Below are 22,628 nucleotides of genomic sequence, written 5' to 3' on the forward strand. Positions count from 1 at the left end.
CGAGGAGTAAGGCGTTCCCTGGCCGTCCCGACTTCCAGTCTAGATAAATATCCTGGCCCCTGCAGCAGAAGCAATACGGGCAGGACCCTGGAGGCACCACTCATTCTACCTCTTCATGCAGGAGGCAGCCTGGTGGTCAGCAGCCACGAGCACAGTCTGCCTGGGTTCCAAGCCCACTTGCTAGCCACTGACGAGCTGTGTAACCTTAGGCAAGTGACCGCACCTCTCCAAGCACCCACTTAGTCGTTAATAAGATGGAGGGTGAAAAGAATACAGCCTATCTTATGGAGCAATGGTCAGAATGAAATAAGATAATGCAAAGCACAGAGCTTAAAGTAGCACCTGGCAGATAGCACTCAGTGCATCTTGGCCGCTGTGTTTCTGAGGCCAGAGGAAAGAAAGAGGGGAGCGGCGTGATCGGGGGCCCAGCCTGGGGCTTGGACTCGTGGCCAGGCGCTGATTCATATTTGGGGAACTGAGGAGGCCTTTCCAGCCCCTTCCTGCTCCCTCTGCCCCTCCCCTCCCCTCCATGCAGGGCCTGACACCCCACCTCCACGCTCCTCCGCAAGCCAGGACCCCGGCTCCGGGCCTCCCTGCTGTTGGACGCGCCCCCCGCCCCACACACATCTCCCATAAGGCCAGTTCCCCCTCCCTCCATGTGGCTACATCTACCCAGCTGACCCACCCTGGAGAGAACCCCAGAGCTCTACCCCCCCCCCAAATCTGCATTGTCCCAGCCTCCCCACTTAACATACGGATGGCAAGGCAGGGGAGGCCACAGGGAGAAGAGGTGCTGGGCAGACCCCTCTATGCACTCCCAGCCATATGCACTCTGCCTCAGCCACCACTGCACCCAGCCTGCTTGACCCAGGCCCCAGGCTGCTGTTCTGTGGGAGGGTCTTACCCCTCTCGTTCCCCTTTCTCTGCTATCCGCTATGTATTTCCTGAGCATCTACTCTAGGCTAGTCAGGCCCTGCCCTCCCCTCCCCCTGGATATCATCCACACCAGTACTTCCTAGATGCCCTAGAGAGCTAGTTAAAACAGATTGCTGGGCCCCTGCCCCAGAGTTTCTGATTTGCATTTCTAACCTTTCCAGGGGCCACTGGGGCTGCCGGTTTAGGGGGTCACGTTTTGAGAACTGCATGTCCACTACAAACTGTAATTCAAGGCCGACAGAAGGAAGCAAGGGCTTTGATCAGAGAGGAGCAGTGAAGATTAGGGAGCAGGCACACCGGGCAGAGGAAACCGCAGAAACAGAGGCCTGGCAGCTCCAGGAAGTACCCAAGTGGAAGGTGCGTGGAGGCGTGGCCGGGAAGGAGGCTGGAAGGGGCGTGGGGCCCAGTGGAGCAGGGGCCAGTGCGTGGCCACACCCCTTCCCTCTGGCTCACCAAACAGTTCCTTTGTGCCAGGTGCCCCAGGCAACTCTGCCAGGCTCCTTGGGCCGCAGCCCAAGCCCATCTTCCCCCTCTGCAGACAAGGCACCTCTGCCCCAGGCCTGCCTTTCTCGGGCCAGCGTGGGCGGCTGTGTCTCTACCCGCCCTCCCCGGTGGCTCCCTGCAGTTGTGGGAGCCAGCCCAGAGGTGCCAGGGAGGTGTGCCAGGTGAGCCGGCATGTGCGCTGTGGGCGTGGGCGGCTGGGGAGGAGCGCCCGCCATGCCCCAGCCCCCGTCTATCGGCCGCTCTATCAGCACCAGGATCTGGGGCTTGGGTGTGTGTTTGTTGCCGCGTGAGCCAGAACAGTTACTATGGGTAGATAATAATAGCAATCGTAATCCCTCATAATTGGACCAGACTTTGCTGTTTGCAGGGCATTTCCATGCCCGTGACCTCATCTGACTTCCACAACCACCCTGTAAAACAGGCACAGCCAGAGTCAAGATCCCCACTTCACAGCTGAGCAAATGCAAGCCCGGATGGCCTAAAGTCACATCTCCAGGAAGTGGCGTACTCAGGCCCGGGCCCGGGGACTTCTGACTCTGTCCAGTGCTCTTTCTCGATCTTGAACTGTCATCACAGGGAGCCTGATCTGCTACTTTCCATGCGAGGGAGCCAGGGCCTCTGCTATCCAGGGTGGCACAGTTCAGTAACAAGAGGAGTCCGGCCTGACTGTCCCCCCCCCCCCCCCCCCCCCGCCACCTGCTAGTGTATGGACTGGAGCTGTGTCAGCACCAGTCAGGGCATCAGGCCACGTCGGGAGGTCAGGGTCACCTAATCCAACAGAGGAGCAAAGCAGAGCTGGTGGAGGGAAGGGAATTACCCATAGCCTCCACTCAAGAGCACAGGTGGCCAGCTGCAGGTGGCCCTGACTCCGTGGTGGCAGAGTGAGGTCTACCGCCACCCGAGATAGGAGTGGCCCAGAAGGCCCACGGGATAACCTGGACTACCTGTTATTTTCTGTGGGGGTCAGAGAGAAGGGGACCGGTAGCGCCTAGAAAGCCTGGCTCAGTGGGCCACGTCAAGCACTTTCTCCCCAGTTTGCTGCGTATACGCCCCCAACCGGGGCATTCTGCCGGATTCCAGGCTGGGAAGGCAGGTGCCTGCGCTTTGTGCGCACACCTGTGCGTGTGTCCGCACGAGGACTGACGCAGGCGGGGCAGCGGGAAAGGTTCTGACCCACTAGGCTCTCATCTGGACCCACCACTGAGTATCTGGGCTCAGCGTCCTCACCTGTAAACCAGGGCCATCTGCCCTTGCCCCACCTGTTTCAAGGGCTGCTTCCAAGAACCACATGGATGGAAACCACTCAGAAAACCGAAACAGGCTCTAAGAATGAGCAAACCCAGGAAGGAGCTGAGCACGCATGGGGGAGGATAAGCAGTGAGCGGGTCTCAGGGCCGCCCCTGACGGTGGCCAAGCAGAGGGGACACTCCTCAGAGTGCCGGGGGGTGGGGGGGCATGCCCGGTAACAGGTGTCCACTGTAGTTCCAGAAGGACAAACTATAACCCCCAACCAAGCATCACCACCCCTCGCTCCTTGCTCAGGAAAAGGGGAACAGGCAGAGGAAACTGTGGGGACCAGGGCATGGCAGATAGGACACCCCAGAAAGGCCCGTGGCTGGCACAGCTTCCCCAGAAAGGTGGTGGTGGGGTTTACCATTTCACTGACAGAGGGGGAACACAGAATCCCAACGTTGGGGGTTCAGGGTGGCTTTGCCTACAGGTGGACACGGCTTGGTGAGGTTCCAAGGCAGCCTGTGGGGACCCAGCAGGGACCCCTACTGGTCTGCTGGGATCTCCTCTGATTTAGGCTCATCCTGGAGTTCAGCAGAGGGTGATGAGGTCACCTCTCATGGGGCTCTGAAAACAAGGAGGTCATTAGCTCCATGGTCAGAAGTGACACTCACTCAGAGCCCGGGGTGGGGGTGAGGGGCAGGAAATCACCATCTCCAGGATGACTGGTGTCACCCTGTGTGGGAGGGGGAGCCCTCACGCGGCCTCACATCTACCAACCTCCCTGAATTTGTCTTTGGCCTCCCAGAAGCTACCGAATACCCTGGGGAAGCAGAGGCAGCTAAGACAGGTAAAGTGACCAACCCGAGGACACAGGGCTGGTAGGAGGCCAATCCAGAAAGGAATCTGGGTTTGGGGACACGCTGCAAGGCCGACTGCCAACACTGTACAGACCCAGGGCTTGAGCCTCTGCTCAGACACCAGGAAGGTGAAAAGCCTGGGTCCTGGAGCCTGATCACGTGGTTCAAATTCCCACCGTACCACCAGGACTGAACCTCTACCAGCCATCACCCGAAGGGGGACATCACCCCCCTCCACCGCCCAGCGCGAAGGCTGAGCTGCGCGGTCCAGCGCTCAGCACACCAGAGCTGTCACTGCTCGGGGATGGGCCCTCCCCTTCCCTGGGTTTGGGGTTCCAGGGGGTCCTGGGCAGAGCCAGCCGCTCACCTTGCGGTCCTCCTCCCGCTCCGGAGCGGAGCTGCTGGTGTCCCCGGGGCCGCTGGAGGGCATTGCGGGCAGCTGGGCGGTGGGAGGCAGGCTGGGGCTGCGCGGGGCTGGGGGGCTGCTGGGCTTTGGGGAAGGAATTATCGTGGTCTTTGTAAGCAAGAGTTAGAACTTAGACATAGATCCCGGTGCTGAGGGAGACTCCTGCTGCCTGCGGTGTGGGCTTCCAGTGGCTCCACCTGTGGGGGAAAGACAAGAGGGGTCAGCAGGGCAGGGCACCCCCAACCCAGGCCCCACCTGACCCCCCCACACACACACCTCAGCCCCGGGGCCTGTGAGGCCTGTTCCTCCGACCTCACTCCTCTTCCCAGGCTCACCAACAGCTCCGGCCAAACTAGCACCCCAGAGAGTAGGGGAAACCGAGGCCGACTCAGCTGGCAGGGTACTGCCTGGCTTCCCCCAGGGCCACCTCCTGCCTGCGAGGCGGCAACAGTCTCCCCGGGGCCTCCGCGTTGCTGGGGCGCAGTGGGCGCCACTTCTGGGACTTCTAACTGCCTCCTGCCTCCTCCCTTTTCTTCATTCACGTCTGTTCTCTCCTTTGAAAGCTTCCCGCACCCTCCCTCCCACCCAGCCACCCCCTGGGAAATCCCAGAGGTCCCCAGCCCCGCTACATTTTCCTTCTAATCTGTCCTCCCCTCACGCCCCCGCCCCCACACCGCTCCCACCACGTGGAGGAAGTGAGCTGCAGTCACAGGATGTGAAATGAATGTCAGCTCACTTTAGGACCAGCGCCTGGGCCCAGAGAGAGCTGAGGTTGAACTCGGGCTGCGGCCAGGCTGAAGGCCTAGGTTTGCAGTGCAGTCTGCAGGGCGCCCCGGTGGGGAGAGGCTGAAGCCAAGGCCACGGCGACGGCTGACGGGAGGCTGCTCCCCCCCCCCACCCCCACTCGAGTCCCACGAATCGGCACCATTTGCCCGGGGAACCTGGTGGGCTTGAGGGGGCCCTCTGCACCCACCCTGCTTGATTTTAGGGGCTTTTTCATCTTCCCTGCTTCAGGTGCGGGCCTCAAGCCAGTGAAATCACAAAGCCCCCGCCGCAGGCCTCTGCTCGGGGTGGGGGTGTTGCGGATTCAACCCCCTTTGCTCGGAGACACTGAGTTCTGGGCTCCCCACCCCCCCAGGAGGAAACCCGGGCCAAGCCCCTGCCTCCAGTGCACCCGCCCGCGGGGAGGGGATTGGCAGGAGAAGGAAAGTGGGAGGCAGCTGGATCTGGGCCCACCCACACCCTTCCCCTTCCAGTTCCCGTTCTGCTTCCCGGGCTTCCCCTCCCTCTCGGGCTCCTTCTCCCATCCCCCTCCAGCCAAGGCTCCCTGGAAAACCAGGCACTGGAGAAAGCACAGGCTTGGGTCTCCCACGGGCGCGGCCCCTCCCCCAGGGACGGCGGCGGCAGGAAGGTGGGTTCTGCCCAGGGTGTGTTGGGACAGGCTGGGACTGGGAGGAGCCTCCTTAGGGCCAGCACAGGAGGGGCTGTAAGTTCAGACCCCAGTGGGCTGTAGGTGCTCCAAGCCCCCACAGGTGAACCCGAAGGAAACCCCAGGTGCTATGCAGACACGTAAGCTGGGCACAGTACTGAGCCCCATGAATGTTTGCTGCCCAAATGCACGAGTGCACAGACAGCAGGAGGAGTATTGCTTTAAGTGTCAGACACGGTGCTAAGCACGTGACACGCTGGCTGGCCTTCCTTCCTTCCTTCCTTCCTTCCTTCCTTCCTTCCTTCCTTCCTTCGGGCAGCTTCTAGTACTATTACTATCCCACGTTTACAGTGGAACCTAATGTTCAAAAAGGTTAGGATTTGTCCATATTCTAGAGTCAAAGCAGAAACTTGAATCCAGATCTCTCTCACTAAAGCTCTGGGGGAACTGCCTGTGAAGCTTTGTCCCCCAGCTTATACCACCCCACAGAAACAACTCTTGAGAGCCCATTCGAGAACTGGTCCAACCCAGAGCTCCATAAAGCTTCCCTCCATTATCAGCCAGTCATTCCCCCTCAAACCCACACCCCGTTTGTTGGCACAAACATGCCCAATGGCCTTCCCACCACCACCCCCCCCCCCAACCACATCAAAACCTTCAAAAGGATAAGGGAGTTATCTAGTTGGAAAGAATATTGAACCCAGAGTCAGCAGATGTGGGTTCTAGTCCTGACTCGGGCTTCCCACCCTTAGTTTCCTCAACCGTGAAATGGTCGAGGTAGACTCCGTCATCTACAAGGGGTCTTCTAGCCCCTCCTGGCCAAGCTACTGGAGGCTCCAAGGGCAAAGGGGAGACGCAGACAAGGCTGGGACAACTTCAGGAGCCCCAGAGCCCCAGAATGGAGTCGGTGAAGACCCAGGCACAAAGTAAGTAAGAGGCAGATAACCCTCCACCAGATGTTTGTCTCAACACTGCCCTGAGGCCCAGAAACACCCAGGGATCTTCTGCAAGGAAAAAAAAAACAAAAAACAAACAAACAAAAAAAAACACTTTCAGAGAACCTCTGGTTGCCATTGAAAAGAGTAGGAAGTAGGAGGGAAAAGCGGAACATCACAAGGCATTGACCCTGAGGACAGACACCCCGGAAAGGAAAGGAAACCTCTTTGCTCCTCCCCTTCCTCCCCATATCCCCCTGGTATCTGAGCTGCACGCACAAACTCACCGCAAACTCAGCTGACCTGGGTCAGTCTGTAGGTTCCTTTGTGTTACTCAATGGAACAGATCTGTCAGAAAGTGCTCCTCAGAATCACCCAGCATCATCTAAAACCATCCGGCATATGGTCAGGCAGGCCACGCACCGCACAGCCCAGGGGGCCCACGGCGGTGGCCAAGCTCCAGGACTCGACACGGCGCTTCCCACCTGCCCTTGGAAGCTTCCTTCTCTCAAGCAGCCCTGCTGAGAGGAGCGGCCAGCTCCTGGGCCCCCGGTCCCAACCCAGCGGCATGTGTCCACCACGGCGACGGTCCTTCGCCAAGCACGGCTCCCTGCTGCTCCTGGCGCCGAAGCCTCCTTCTCACCGGTGCCAAGGGCTGTGCCACAAAAACCACCACCAAAGAAAAATCCATGCCAGGAACCCTACCACCAAGGACAAGCAGCTTTTATTTCCTTCTTTACACTTCTAAATGTCCACAGTGGCCGTAAATAATGTGTATAGCAACATCTTTAAAAAATGCTTAAGGAGGGGCGCCTGGGTGGCTCAGTCGGTTAAGCGTCCGACTTCAGCTCGGGTCACGATCTCACAGTCCATGAGTTTGAGCCCCGCGTCGGGCTCTGGGCTGATGGCTCAGAGCCTGGAGCCTGCTTCTGATTCTGTGTCTCCCTCTCTCTCTGCCCCTCCCCCGTTCATGCTCTGTCTCTCTCTGTCTCAAAAATAAATAAACGTTAAAAAAAAAAAATTCTTTTTTAAATGCTTAAGGAATCCCATCAGAAAAATGTCTGGGTATCACAACCTACACAGTCACCATTATCACTCTTCAATTCCAAACCCGCTGTGGAAAAAGGACAGGGATTTTGAATACACACACCAAATTTCACCACCGTCTAAATCCAAGTTGGTAAAAAGTTTTTTTTGTTTTGTTTCTCAAGACGTACAGTCACGGGCTGGGGCCGAACAGAGAGGAGACACCCCCACCCCCGCGACATTTTGGGGTCTGGAAAGCAGCTTTGTGATTGCCAAATTTCAGACAAAACTGATTTCAAATCAACCTCAAATCAAATCAGATCAGACCTGCTTTATGACAAGAATCCTCAAAAGACACTTGAGACAGTAGCACCAGATATCTCCCAGACCAGGGGTGAGGGGGACGGACAAGGGAAAATGAAGAAGACTGAAGGAAAGAAGTAAAAGCCCTAGGTCCTGTCCCCGTGGAGTCCGAAGGTTTACTCTCTGGAGAGCACAGAACAGAGGGGTCTCTGCACAGAGAGTTGACTGGTGCAGCTGAGAGCAAAGGTAATATATCAAAATCCGGGAGATGAAGATTATTTTAAACGCTGACGTCGAGTGTCCCCAGCTTTTCCCCACTAGGCTCCCAGAACCCTGGCAGCCCGACCCCCGCCTTCTCTGGAGAATCTCATTAGTCGGAGGGGATAGGCCTGAGGACATAGATGCTGCCACCAGAAGCCAAACGGTGTCCAAATGGCTTGTTTAGGTCAACCAGGTGGGTCTGCCGCACAACAAGCCCCAGCATCATGCACAGGTCTTCTAATCCGCTTGTTTGTCCCCCGTGCTTAATCCTGTAAAGGACCATCATGGACCAGTAGACGTCAGAGGGAAGCCTCTGACTTGGAAGACAGAGACGAGAACGCAGAAACCCAAACCAAACCACAACTTGGAAAACCCAGACTTCAGGCCCAGATCAGACGCCGCGTTCATGAGACAAGAACGTGGCGCGATTTGAAGAGAACACTCAGAGAACAAAACAGGTTTGCCGAAGGTACAAGTCATGCTAGCAAGATGCAGAACTCAACACAAAGGTACTCCAAAGAGAAAAATGGAAATAGGAGAGGACGGGAAAGAGAGCTTGAGAACTGGTCTGGAAGTTTCATCTGAAAAGCAGGATTACAGAAAAAAAAAAAAAAAAAAGGGAGAAAATTACCAATGAAATAATTCAAGGGAATTTCCCAGAGCCGAGACATGAGTGACCTGGTTGAAAAGACCCACCACAAGGCACGTCACCGTGAAATCTCAGAACACTGACATCAAGAGAGGATCTTGCAGACCAGGAGAAAAAGTGACATATAAAGGTCCAGGAAGCAGAATGGCTTCGGATCGCTCAACGGTAATGTGGAAAGCAAGAAGACAAAGGACCAATACCTTTGGAATTCTTAAAATAATTCTCCCGTTAGAATTCTTTACGCAGCCTCGTCATCATTTACGTGTGATAGAAGAATATATTTTCCAGACGCTCCTTTCTCAGGAACACAGGAAGATGTCCTCTAAGACACACGAGACAAGGGAAGGGGATCTCCGGGACTAAGGTGGAAACAGGCCAGGTGAAGCCATCGAGGGTCATTGTTCGGATCAAAGCAGCGTCACCGAAGCCTCAGGCCTGTTGACTGCTGTCATTGCCATGCCCTTGACCATCGAACGGTCTTTTTAAGCCGACAAGACTACGGGTGTCACTCCCTGTTCCCACTCTGCCATCTGAACTCAGGAACTGAACGGATTCGGATGTTGACAGGTATCTGTCCTGGACGATGTGCTCCAAAAAGGGGGAGTAAACCAGACAAGAGGAAGAAGGCGAGATCCAGGAAACAGGAACTTCGACCCGAAAGAAGGCAGAGGGAATGCCACGGAGGACCACAAAAGGAAGCCACAGAATGGCAGCCACAACGTGCCACACAGCTAGAACTGGAAAGAACTTTCCAGCAAGAACTGGAAAACTGGGTCTGGAACATGTAATATTTGATGTGACTGCCCTATGGAAAGCCACACCAACAGCTATTAGAAGGTGAGGCAGCAACTAGCAAAAGGTACAAAGAAAATAAGGCAGATGCAGAAACCAGATCATTGTTAACTTCAGTGGAAAAAAAAAAAAGAAAATGATTGCAGTAGACTGTAAGGCTTAGCTGTGAATACAGACGCATTAGTTGATTTAACAAATATGTGTGTGTGTATACACACCTATGTAATGCATGTGGGTATGTATACATATGTGTGTATATATATATATATATATACACACACACACATATATATATGTGTGTGTATATATATATATGTGTGTGTGTGTATATATATATATATATGCATTTCCTGTTGCTGCTGTTACAAGTCACCACAAAATTAATGACTTAAAACAACACAAATGTGTCATGTTGCAGTTCTGGGAGACAAAAGTTCAAAATGGTTCTTGTCACTGGACTGAAAATCAAGATGTTGGTAGGGCTGCACTCCCCTCTCTGGAGGCTCTAGGGAGAATCCATTCCCTCGACTTTTTCGACTCCTACAGGCTACTCACATTCCTTGGCTCATGGTCCCTTCCATCGTCAGAGCCAGCAACGGCCAGGCTCTCTCTTATCGCGTTACTCTGACTCCGCTTCCAGAATCACATCTCCTCTGCCTCTCCCACCTCTGTCTTTCATTTCTAGGAACCCTGTCGATTACCCTAGACCCACCCAGAGAATGTAGGATGATCTCCCCATCTCAAGATCTTTAACTTAATCAGACCTGCCGGCAAAGTCCCTTTTGTTACATAAGGTAACATATCCACAGGTTCAGGGGATTAGGGGATTAGGATGCGTCCCTCTTGGTGGGGGTGGGGACGTGGCAACATCCTGCCTATGACACGTATACACACGCATACATTCATATGTGCATAAAACATTTTTGAAAGAGCACTGTTAATAGTATGCCCTACCACGAGAACTATTTAGGAGCAGAAAGGCTAGCCGTGTAAGGAAGCTGCATGCCTACTTACTAAATAGGAAATCAATGGGAAATGTCTAAAATGGAAGAATCAAAAATATGCACATGCCTCAGAAATGTGAGATGCAAAATTGCTAGAAGAAACAGCTAAAAGTGGTCGCCTCTGAGAAGGAGAGGGTGGGAGGGTCTCTTTGGTGAAGTGATGTTGGTCTTGACTTCTTACGTGATGCGTATGTACTGCTGTGAGGAAATAAGACAGGAATGTTATGGGGTGCCTGGGTTAACCAGGCGGTTAAGCGTCAGCTTCAGCTCAGGTCATGATCTCACGGTTTGGGGGTTCAAGCCCCGCATCGGGCTCTGCGCTGCCAGCTCGGAGCCTGGAGCCTGCTTCGGATTCTGTGTCTCCCTCTCTCTCTGCCCCTCCCCCGCTTGCATTCTGTCTGTCTGTCTCTCTCTCTCTCAAAAATACATAAACATTAACACAATTATTTTAAAGAGGGAATAGGGAAGGGCAAGAGGGCTTACCTCCCAACTTCAACCACTGGTTGGCGTTGGCTTCTATCCTCCTCTACGAGTGCGTCTAAGCCCTTCTACCTTGCTGCTCTGTGAAACCATCACTTCCCACAGCATGACCATGACCAGTGCCTCACACCCACACACAGTTCCATCACCAGCTATAAAAGGGGTGCCTCCCTCCCTGCTCCCCCACCCCACCCCTCACCGAACGTGTCTAATCCCTCCCTGTACATCACTTCCACCAAGCACAGCCCCTGCCCAGGGTGCTGCAAGTCCCTTCCATTCCTCCCAAAGTGCATCTGTGCTCGCCATGGCTGCCCACGTCCCTAACCGCAACACCGGCTCATTCAACAGCCCACCTCAGCCGAACACCCACAGTTGAGCCATCCCTGCCACGTCACCTGCCCCCCACCCCCCGCCTCCAGCCTGCCACCACACCGTCCCCGGCACCGTCCCCACCTTCCTCACCAACCCCAACCCCATCAGCACCTCCCCAGCTCATCACCCCAAGTCTCCCCTCCAGGTTTGCGCCCACCAGCACTGAGACCGTCACCCCGCTATGTCACCTCAACAAGAGCCTGCGCAGAACGATTCTCTTCCAGGAACAAAACCAGAATTGCCCCAAACCTAAATCCTTTCTCCATCAAAAACAATCCCGGGGCGCCTGGGTGGCTCAGTCGGTTGAGCTTCCGACTTCGGCTCAGGTCACGATCTCACGGTTGGTGGGTTCAAGCCCCCTGTCGGGCTCTGTGCTGACAGCTCAGAGCCTGGAGCTGCTCTGGATTCTGTGTCTCCTTCTCTCTCTGCCCCTCCCCTGCTCACGCTCTCTCTCTCTCAAAGATAAACAAAAATTTTTTAAAAATTCAAAAAACAACACAATCTTGATGTCATCATCGTAAGAGCCCCCTCCACTCCATCGCAAGTGCTCGATCTGCATCGCTGAAAAACATAGACCATCTCTGGAGCAGGCCCTTCCTCCCCCTCCGTCTAAAGTCTACTTTTCCCCTTGTGGACTTTGCTTGTTTCCAGCTATCTACCCCTCCCCACCAGGGGGCTTGGGGCGTATTTGTCCTGACCCCACAACTCACCCCAGGCAGAGTGAGCACGTGACCAGGCGGGGCCAACCGGAGGCCTCCGGGACCGTGGTGGTGCAATGGAAAGGCTACAGGGTAGGATGTGAGTCAGGAGCGGCTGCCTGCGGGGGAGGGCTTGCCTGAGAACAAAGAGCTGAAGACAGAGGGATGGCACACTGAGGTCATTGTCTAGGCCCCCGAGAATCTAGCTGTACCTGGAGGCAGGGCATCTCTGAAACTCGCAGTAATGGAAGCCTTTCCTGCTTGGGTGTGAGTGAGTCTGTGCCGTGAGGCTGACAGTCCTGACTCATATGCTAATCTCAGCCTCCTAAAGGGCTTCTTCCTGCTAGGGTTCAAATCCTGACCTGCTTACTCTATCAGCTGTGTGACCTGGGGCAAAACCATGGCCCGCGGCCTCAGTTTTCTCAGCTGTAAAATGGGGTAATAATAGGAGCCACTTCACAGGGTTGTTGTGAGAATTCAAACGAAATTCATTGAACATGCTTACAAGGGTGCCTGGCACAAAGAAAATCCTCAGTACATTTAAACAACTGTTAGTCCCTGACTAATCCAGCCCACGGTTTTCTCTCCTTTCTTGAAATCCCCCGAGTGCCCGTGAGCGGACGTCACTCAAACAGGAGCTTGTACTCACGAAGCTCCCACGACGTGCCAGCCCCTGTGAATAGAGCTTTACAACCGCAACATCTTGTTCATCGTCACGCCTCACTCCGACCTTTTGAAGTGGGGACTCTCCCCTCCCCCCTCCCCGTTTTCCAGACGAGAAACGTGCGGTATCGAAAGGTTAAGAAAGCTGCCCAAGGTCATTATTAAGTGGTGGAGCTGGATTCACATCCACGTCTGTCCCACCCTGAAGTCCAGAGTTTTCCACTTCATCATGTCCTCTTACAATTAACATGTGGCTGTTGCAGACATATTAACTTTGGGCACAGATTGGTCTGAAAGCAAAGTTTCCAGTTAGCCTCTCTTTCCTGGTGAGGCCTGTCTGCGGGGAGGGCAGGAGTCGGCGTGGTGGTAAACAACTTTCTAATCATAGTAGCCCGGGCTCTGCCCAACGCGTCAATCATTCATTCAGCTATTTACTGGGTACCTACCATGTGCTCGGCACTTGCTAAGAGACTCGTATGGTCCCATTTCATCCTTGCAACGATCCTGTGAAATGTATGAAATGGTTCTCTTGTTATTCCCGTCTTACAGAAGGAAAACCTGAGGCTGAGAGGTTTAGTACCTCTCCAAGGGAGCACAGGTAGAAAGTTCCAGGGCAGGATTATGAAGCCAGGTCCATCTAACTCCAGGGTCCTTACAAACATGGCAGCACTTGGTCACGGATGAACACGCTGAGCCTACACCGCACATCATCTGTCTACGCCCCTGGTGTGGCACCAGCCCAGAGATAACAGCGTCATAGCTGAATTTCCTACTGGAGCTTGGGCGGAGCTACAAATGCACCTGGTGGATGACCGAAGGCAGGAGAGTAATCGTGTGCCCCTCGCCACCTAATCATCTGCCAGGGTGGCGATAAGCTCCGGGCCTAGTAAACTGGGGGCCGGTAGGAGGCTGAGGGGAGCGATCAGGGCCTCCGAGACAGAGATGTCTATCTGCCAAGACTTTCCCCCTACCACAGCCTCTCTCGGTCACAAGACTGAGCTGGATGGGGGGCGGGGGGGGGGTCTCCTTTGGACTGCTCATTCCTCTCAGCGTGAGTGAGAGGCACATCATCATACCATTCCTCTGGCTTCCAGAAACATCCCTCCCATCCAAACCACCAGCTGCACAGAGAATACCAAAAGCCATTGGCAACAGGCCAACAGTCCTGCCATCCTGTTGCCACTTCAAAGCCCATCTGTCTGGCTCTGGAGTCACAACAAGATGACCTGTGGTTGTCACACTATCCTCGAGGCCAGGGCACCACCAGTGTGAGCATTTATGATCACACCAAACCTGCTGCCACGATGGTGGCAACACCGGCAGAGATGAGTTGAATCAGACTCCTGTGCTCATACTAATGGTTACCATGACACAGACCCGAAAGCAAGGAGGGAAAAAAAAGATTTATACCCAAAATAGATGCTGGTAAGGAGCCGAAGTTGTCCTTGGGCATTAAAAAGAACCAGTACAGACTTCCGTTAAGGAGCACGCAATTCTGAGTGTGACAGGTCAGGAGATGCCTGACTTGTGGGGAGCCATGGGTGCTGGAGCAGTCAGATGGGCGTCCGGGGCCTTGGATCAGAGAGCCAGGGTGGCCAGGCTGAGGGTCCACATGAGAATCAGCCATGTGGGCCCTGGCAGGGCCTGCTGTCTGAGCAGCCGTGAGCGTGGGTCCGGTCCTGTCCTCCCCTGGAGGCAGCCCATGGTCCACACCTGCCAGCTCCGGGACCTCTTCACTTACTCCCTGTTGACCCCTGCCCGCGGCCCCTACCTCCTGTCTCTGAAACCGTCTAGGAGTGCGAAACGTCATAATCCCCGAAGGGGACACCACCATGGTTCCACCGGAAAGTAAGTCCACAGCCTGGCTTTTTTTGGACCCCTGCGCCACTGAACCAAGAGCCCCAAAAAAAGGAGTTACTCCACTGGCTTGCGTGATCGATCCTAGTTCCCACACCACTGAGTTGCTGGTTCGTAACAGAGACAAGGAAGACCACATCCGGAATCCAGAGGATTCTCTCAGTCACCTCTTAGAACTTCCAAGCCCCAAAGTTAGGGTTAATGGAAAAACTAGAGTAACAATAACAACAACATAAAAGACAGACCAACGAGGGATTCGGATCCTTCGAGAATCAAGGTTCGGGCCACTGCACCAGGTAAAAGAAGCCTGGCCTGCTGACATTCCAGTAGAGCACAGAGGAAATCTAGGGTGTATAACGGGAGAAAGGAGCCAGACATCATACGTGGCCTTGGGAACAAACACAGAAATGAAAACAGTAGTAGTTTTGTGTACTTTCTATTTACTTGATACATATACGTGTTTATTTGTACATGGTAACCGTTTTTCTTCTTTGTCCTCCTTCTTCCCATTATCTCATATACAAGCTGTTGGAAGTTAAATTTATACTTTAGTCTTTAAAAAAAAAAAAAGATTTTATTTTTAAGTAATCGCTACACCCAACGTGGGGCTCGAACTCACAACCCTGTGATCAAGAGTCACATGCTCCACCGACTGAGCCAGCCAGCCTCCCCTATGCTTTAGTCTTTAGGTAACAGAATAGTCAGTGGCACTGTGACTGAACTTGAGAAGCTATTCACGTAGACAGTGGCTGATCCAGTGCTTAGTGGGACTCTTCGGGGAAAAGGGTGAGAAGAATTGCTTGCCGTGTCTTGCGAGGTAGAAACATGGCTTCGATTGTAGTTGTAGGGGAGCCCAAATAGGTGTGAAAGGTGCAAATGCAGTTGTGCGGCCAAAGGGGTAGATAGACTGCCAGTTAGCGATTTATTCATCCTTCACTTCCTGCTCGGTGAAAATGGAACCAGGCCCTTGAAGTGTTTCTCCTCTGCCAGCAGGCACGGCGTTAGACTCTGCCACCAGAGGGTACTGGAGGGACACTGAAGAAAAGGGAGTCTTCTTTCCTAGACCTGGGGTGCTCTCCCGGAGCTCTGTACACAACTTCCCAGGCCCCGGCTCCTGCAGCGAGGGGGCTTCTGAAGCGCCTGGTCTGGGGAGTCCCTAACAGCCGACAGCAGCCAACAGCTCCACCCGACATTCCCCTTGGGTAGTTTAGTGGCAGTGTGACCCATGCGTAGCTTTCCTTGGGACCCAAAGGATGGCTTCCGGTGAGTTCCAGGGGCAAGTCTCCAGCAAGGTCTTCCAACGTGTCTCCACAGTCAGCTCCCTGTCATCCAGGGAGCCACAGCCGTGCCCTCTCCATCCAGGTCGGGATATCGGCCCCGGCATGGGCCTCTTCCCCGGGTGCTCCATGGTGACCCCCGGGGAAGCGGCTGGTCTCACACGTGCAATTTCTAGATTCTCTGTAGTTCGTTTTACGTCTCACCGGCCGGTCTCTCACTACTCCCAACCCCAATTGTAGTTAACACGTTTTGATAGTAAAACTTTTCCTGTTCAGATCACGATGTGCTTTTTGTCTTCTGAATGGACTCTGATACGGTCACCCACAGCCTCAAAGGACCATTTTCCATCCTCGTGGTCCTTGAGTTCAATTCAGCCTCCTCGCCAGCTAACCGTTACCCTGCTTCAAGCACTCGATCGGCCACCGTTTGCTGAGTGCCACTGCTGAACCACAAGACACCCTACTTCTGGAAGCTTCCAAGCCAGTCGATTCTCTGGCTCTCAGTCCTGCCCGTGCCTCCCCCTGGCTCCATGCCCTTGACTCTCCCACCCCTCGGGCCCCTCTGCTCTGTCTCGGGGGGCAGCTACTACTGCACAGCGGGCACCCCCGTGGGGCACGTGGTCCCCTCTGCGGAGACGCTCAGGCACCGGGGTCAGTACAGACCCCCACTTTCTGGACATCTCCACATGGCTGGTTTGCAACCACCTAAAATCCCACTCTTCTAGACCCAGATGCCTCATGTTTCCTCTGGCTTCTCTCCCTACACGGTAGTGGCACCACCCCCCCCCCTCGGCCGCCGACGCCCCAAAGCCTGAAGAGAACCGAGGTCCCCCTTCCTCCTCAGTCCACCCGGCACCTGATCCTGTCCTCGGGCCTCTATCCTCCACCTCTGCCCTCCGGGCCCTTTGTGCCACAGGTCTCGACCTTGGTGGATGTTCTACGACAGGGCTCCCTGCCTCTTGCATATCTACCGCCCACCCCCGGCCTCTCAGCAAAGATTTTCCACAGCACGTGGCCTCCTCCATCAAAACCTATGATGCCTGATGAAAACGTTCTGAGATTGCCTGTGGTGATGGTCGCACAACTCTGTGAATGTACTAAAAACCATCGCATTGCACACGTTAAACGGGTGGATTGTATGGTATGTGAATCATATCTCAATACAGCCGTTATTTTTTTTAAAACTCCATCGGGCCTATGATTTTCACGCACAGTAAAATCTGAACTCTGGTCCAGACCTACACGGATGGCTCACCACAGCGTGGCCTCACCCCCCACCTTCCCAGCCGACCCCATCATTCCAGGGCCGGTCACTGTCCCCCAGCTCACACCCTCCGTTCCCACACCTGTGACTACACCCACCCCGTCCTCTCCTCTGAGGGAGTCCCCTCCCCCCCCTTCCCTCAGCACCCCCATGCCCACTGCTTCTCCTCGACCACCCATCCAGTGGTCTTTAATCAGTGTCTGTCACGTGGTCATTTCGCTTTTCATGTGTATATGCGTGTGTCTGCTTTCCCAAACAGAGGAGGTCAGAGTTCATGTCTTGCACCTTGCTGTCCCCCCAGACAGCTCACAGCTGCCTCCCCCCTCCTCCCTGTTCCGGGTGACCCTTGAGGCAAAGAGGACTGTGTGAAATCACTCCCAGGCAGCTGCAACATCCCCAGCACAGTGCTGCGGTGCCCCGAGTGACCCCCCACAAGCCCCATTCCAGGGGTCGCTTAGCAGAGCCCCCCAAGGGACTCTGCCCACAGTAAGGCCCTCTGCGGGAGCTCCTGGCTTCCTGCACCACCTTTCCCAGGCCAGAACATACACCTGCTGTGGGGTTTGCAGGCCCCACTGGCCTCCAGATGCACAGGGTGAAGGGGGTCATGAGGGTCCTAGGTCAGGGTGTCAGTGAACCACAGGAAGCAAGGGGGGATGGCCTCCCACACCCCTCCGGGCCCTTGGAGGCTGAGTCCCCACATGGCCTGTTGCCACTCTCTCCCCACCATCTACGCACATGCTTCTTCCACTCACGCTTTCTCACCCTTCTCCGAAATCAAGTGACCACCCAGCTGACCCCCTTCCAGGCCACAATTAAGATGTCCCTGAAAAGGTCTTCAGGGCCTGGGAGCTGCTATCGGGGCACAGCTCCTCTCCACCCGTTGCTACATGAACTACTCACTTGTCCCTGGTTTGCTTTCTCCTCACCCTCTGCCCCAACCAAAACCAAACGTTTTGTGAAGGGGGTCGAGGGGAGGAAGTAGAGCTCCAGATTCTGGGCAATGCTTTTCGGAGTCACTAGCCCCTGGCAGCAGCCCTGGGGCCTCTCACCGCCCCCCCCTCCACACCCAACTTCAGCCCTAGGGAGGCTCAGCCAGACTCCACCTCAAACCCTGGCCCTGCCAGTCAGGGACACAGGCTTCGGTGTCTGGTCTCTGCAGTGGAGTGAATAGGAGCCCCTATTTTAAGATATGAGAGAATCCAGGGCACCTGGGTGGCTCAGTTGGTCAAGCATCTGACTTCGGCTCAGGTCACGATCTCACAGTTTGTGAGTTCAAGCCCTGGTTCGGGCTCTGTGCTGACAGCTCAGAGCCTGGAGCCTGCTTCAGTTTCTGTGTCTCCTTCTCTCTCTGCCCCTGCCCTGCTCACACTCTGTCTCTGTCTCAAAAATAAACAAACAAACAAAAAAGGATATGAGAGAATCCAAGTCAAGCTTTTAGCCAATGCCTGGGACACAGTAGGCACTAAATAAATGTTAAGTCTTTTAAAAAGTATTATGTGATTAATCAGGGCAAAAGGCCAGTGAAGTGTCCTTAGAAAACCTAGACTCTGGCTTAAGATCACATCTACAAGTGCCTGTCGCTCAAGGTGGCCTGACCCAGAGTCATCTCTCCCAGCTAAAGCCCTCGTCTGCCCCTAATCCCCCAGTCCAAGGCCCCTGGCCACAAGTATGGGCAACCTCTTCACCAGAGCCCCGAATCCATCATCATGGCCACACACACACACACACACACACACACACACACACACACACACACGTGTGTGTGCGCACAGATACACACAGACAGGTGCATGTGTGCACACATGGGCATGTATACAAGGACAGATGCGTGCACACACACACACACAGATATACACGCGTGTGCGCACAGACACGGGTACACAGATACACATGCATGTGCACACACAGATACAGACAGATGCGTGTGTGCACAGACACACACAGACACTCACCCCTCCACACACACACAGATGGATACAGACACACACTGACACGCTGAGACACACATATATACACAGACACGTATGTACACACACACACACACACACACACACACACACACTCACTCTCTCTCTCTCTCTCCTCACGCTCCAGGCGCCCCCTGCACATGCATCACACATTTCACCTACTGTATGGGCCAAAGAGGCATTTGGAAACCAGCTTGGGAACCTCATAACCATTCATAACATTGTTCTGATAGAAAACACAAAACATTGCCCGATAAACAAACATTTGCAATAGAATTCCTCCAAGAGCTAGGAATTGCCTGTGCTAGAAAACTAACCGAGCAAGAAGAGAAAACCGCATACACTTAGTTTGCCTCTGCAAAATTAATACCAATTACAAAAACATTTATGTGAACTGCTTACCATTTACACCTAATTACCATGCAGCACAATTATGCATACCATTAAGGGCATGCCAGATGAATTATGCTGTATGTTTCATTTGATTACACCACCACACCCTCCGTCCATATACGCCCAGCTTCCAGAGGGCCATCCCTCTGCCAGGGTGCGAGCACAGGTCTGTACAAACCAAAGAAACATTGCTTTCCACTCTGAAGTCGATCGTGGTCCCCACCCCAACCTCTTGCCCCAGCCAGAGCCAGCCTGACTCTGGCCCAGGCCTTCCCGCCAACATCACCACCACGGGAGCCCAGGCCGAGACGCCATCTTCCCGCCAGAGCCTCCACCAGAAGGCTGACCTTCCGAGGTCTCCCCGCGGCCGTGGCTACATGTCACAGGGGCCACGATACAGCCAATGGTCACCATGGCGTGGCCACTCACGAGGCAGCTGGCCTCGCTGTCCAGACAAGGCCACCCCAAGCTCACCTTGCAGACCCCGCCAGGGCCCTACACCCCTCCTCCTGGCACACTGAGCCAGCCACTGCCCAGGCCCCGCACGGTGCAGAGCTTCTCCCTCTCTTGTCCACACGGCCGTGGACAGTCCTGCCCCCTCTTTGTTAAAGAGAAAAGGAACCGACTCCCCTGATTCCCACCTAGCCCACTAGACGCTCTTCAAATACAGTGGGGCGACCCAGACTCGAGAAACAGGAGAGTCAATGGAACGTGATACGTGGACCTTCTCAGGACAGGGAACTCCTCAAAACTGACTGCGGGCAGGTGACACGGGCCTCCTGGAGGCAAAGCGCAAGAAGTAACTCAGCCGCTGAGAGAGGGAAGGAAGGGGTGCGCACGTGTGTGCCTCCACAGCGCCAGAAGGGAACACGCGCAGCTGAATGTTAATTCTCGAACACCTGTGAGGCCAACTGCATAAGGATTCTTTTAAAAGACGAGTGACATAAAATGTGTGACGAGTGACATCAAACATCCAGGGTTAGCGCAAGAAGCAGCGTTTCAAACAAGCAAACACAAGCCTGTGAGGTTGTCTCCACTTTGCAGATGGCAAACTCCATGAGAAGCATGGAGTGATCTGCCCAAGCACGCGGCTAGGAGGTGGCAGGGCCAAGCTGAGACCCCTGTCTGTCGAGCACAGGGTCTGCTGGCCCTGGCACGACGCCACGCTGCCTCTCGTCTCAGTGGTGCTAACTCAGCTCACGTCATTTTGCTGGAAGGTCTTTGGAAATGGCCCTTCCTGCGACAGGCAGATTCATTTCTATCTTAGAGAAATGGTTTTTGTTTGTTTCTTGTTTGCTTCTCCAAACTGCTGTCCCCCGCTTATCCCCACCTATCTCGGCAGCCCTGCCTTAAAGGGAAGGGTGGATGCCAACTCTGCAATTCGCGTACCATTTTCCAGGGTGAAGGGACTCACCCCGGGGCCCTGCAGCCAGGGAGCCCGGGGACAGAGCCTAGGCGTTAAGGCTCATCTTCTGAAGGGGCTCCTGGGAAGAGCAAGGTCCGGCTCAGGCCCTCAAACATCAGTAGCCCCCAGTTACCTCCCTCCGAAAAGCCTACAGAAGTTGCTACCAGCTACGGAAGAAAATGTGCCGGCCCTTCTAATCCATCATGCTGGGCCCTGTCCCTCCCTCCAGCTCCAGTCCTGTCCCCCATGGGAAGCCTCCGCAGGGCTCCCCCAGGCTCCCCCCACCGGTGCCCTCTCAGTGGCTGTCGCCTCCCCCCACACAGCTGGCCAGGTGACACTGCCCAGCCTCTAGCCCCACCTCCATGCCCGCACTGCCACTCCCCTTCTGACTAGGCTCCCTGCCCCCCTCCTTCTGTCCAGTCTCTCTGCCTCGAGGCCCCTGGACCCCCCCGCTCGGGTATAAACGTGGACATGTTACTCCAAGCCCGACATCTGCCAGAGGATAAAACCCCAGCCTTCCGTGGTCCAGCTCCACCCCGCATCCCACCATTCCCCACATCCCGTGACGTCCGAAAATGCCCTTGACCCCCTGGCTGACTGCTCCCTGCCCTTTGACACTCAGCTCAAGCATCACGTCCTTTAGAACAGTATCCTGATGAGCACTTCATAATGTCTGTAATTGTCGAATCGCTATGTTGTACACCTGAAACTAATCTAATATTATAGGTCAACTAAATTTCAATTAAAAAATTAAAAAAAAAAAAAAGCCTTTGCTTGTTTTTCTCTCCCCTTCTAATGAGACGTCTGAGCCCCTGTGGTATCCGGAGCTCTCTCCACTCCTCCACTCCCCTGCCAGATAATAATCATCATCCTGGTCAGATTCACCTACTGTGGGCTCAGCCCACAGGGACCGGCTCAGCCTCTCTCATCTGGCACGTAGTAGGTCTTTAATAAATGAATAGATGAACATGACTTGAGGATCTGAAGCAAAGGACCTCTGGACAGAAAACTCGAGAGCTGCCAGACCTGCCAAGGCGGGGGCCCTGGCATCTCACTCTGCTGAACCCCGGCTCTCTCAGAGTCCAGGCTGTGTGGAGGGTGTTGACAGAAAAAACACAGAAGCAACGGCCCGGCCCCACTGGGCTTCCCAGCTGAGCCTCCAGTACTAGGCAGGCCCTCAGGCCACCAGCAGATGGGCGGGGGGGGGAACCAGGCCCGGACAGAGGATGGCAATAGGCACCACCATTGTTGCTGGACATGAAACCATTAGGAACCAGCCCTGGGTCCCAGCTGCCAGCCCGCTGTGGTCTAGAGCCTCCCACGCCTCCAGGCCAGGGGGCAGGGCCAGAACCCGGCAGAGAGGTCACTGCCTGCTCTGGGCCCAAAGACACTAGAGGGCAGGGAGAGAGAGAGAGGCCCAGGGCTTAGGGGCCCTTCGAGGTCCCCAGCGGGCACGGACTCCGACAAGACTGAAGTTAGCGCATCCAGATGAAAGGCCCAGAGATCAGGCGGCCAGGGCCAGAGGGCTCACAGATCAACCACCCAGCTGAATCCTGGCTTCCCACAGGAGGCCCTGAAACCCCGACAGCGAGAACGACAGACATCTGTAGGGTCGTACAGAGCAACAAGGCCTTCACGGGGGTCATCTCACCCGGTGCCCACCGTCACCCTCATGCAGCCCTGCCATGACCCCACTTAAAACAAAGGAACACACATCTCCTCACCACCTACGGCGTGTCGGGGACAGCGCCAGCTGGTTTTCATACAATATCTCATTCGACGCGGGCAACCCCGGGAAGGTGGGCAGGCTATTCTCCCTGCGTCTCACAGATGCAGGGCCCGCGGCACAGAGACATTAGGGCCCGAGGTGAGTGAGTGGTAGCGGGGCTGAGATGCTCAAGGTGTGCCCGCCCCCTG

The 22,628-nt window shown here is 55.0% G+C and overlaps 1 protein-coding gene across 5 annotated transcripts in view; it reads right to left on the bottom strand.

Moving 5' to 3' along the window:
• Window positions 1-22,628, bottom strand: part of DNMT3A (DNA methyltransferase 3 alpha) — a 100,407-nt gene that overhangs the window by 69,331 nt on the left and 8,448 nt on the right. For 2 of the 5 annotated variants that reach the window (XM_086700142.1, XM_086700141.1), the window contains exon 2: window positions 3,898-4,133. In XM_086700142.1, coding sequence (XP_086556268.1) covers window positions 3,898-3,960 — 63 coding nt within the window. In that variant the 5' untranslated portion in view covers window positions 3,961-4,133. Of the gene's footprint in view, window positions 1-3,897; window positions 4,134-4,212; window positions 4,237-4,271; window positions 4,498-4,909; window positions 5,605-22,628 lie in introns of those variants that run through there. The other 3 variants (XM_086700145.1, XM_086700143.1, XM_086700144.1) reach the window with 3 other exon arrangements.

Source organism: Puma concolor, chromosome A3, assembly GCF_028749965.1.
Source record: "Puma concolor isolate L17-30 chromosome A3, mPumCon1.1.hap2, whole genome shotgun sequence".
NCBI lineage: Eukaryota > Metazoa > Chordata > Mammalia > Carnivora > Felidae > Puma > Puma concolor.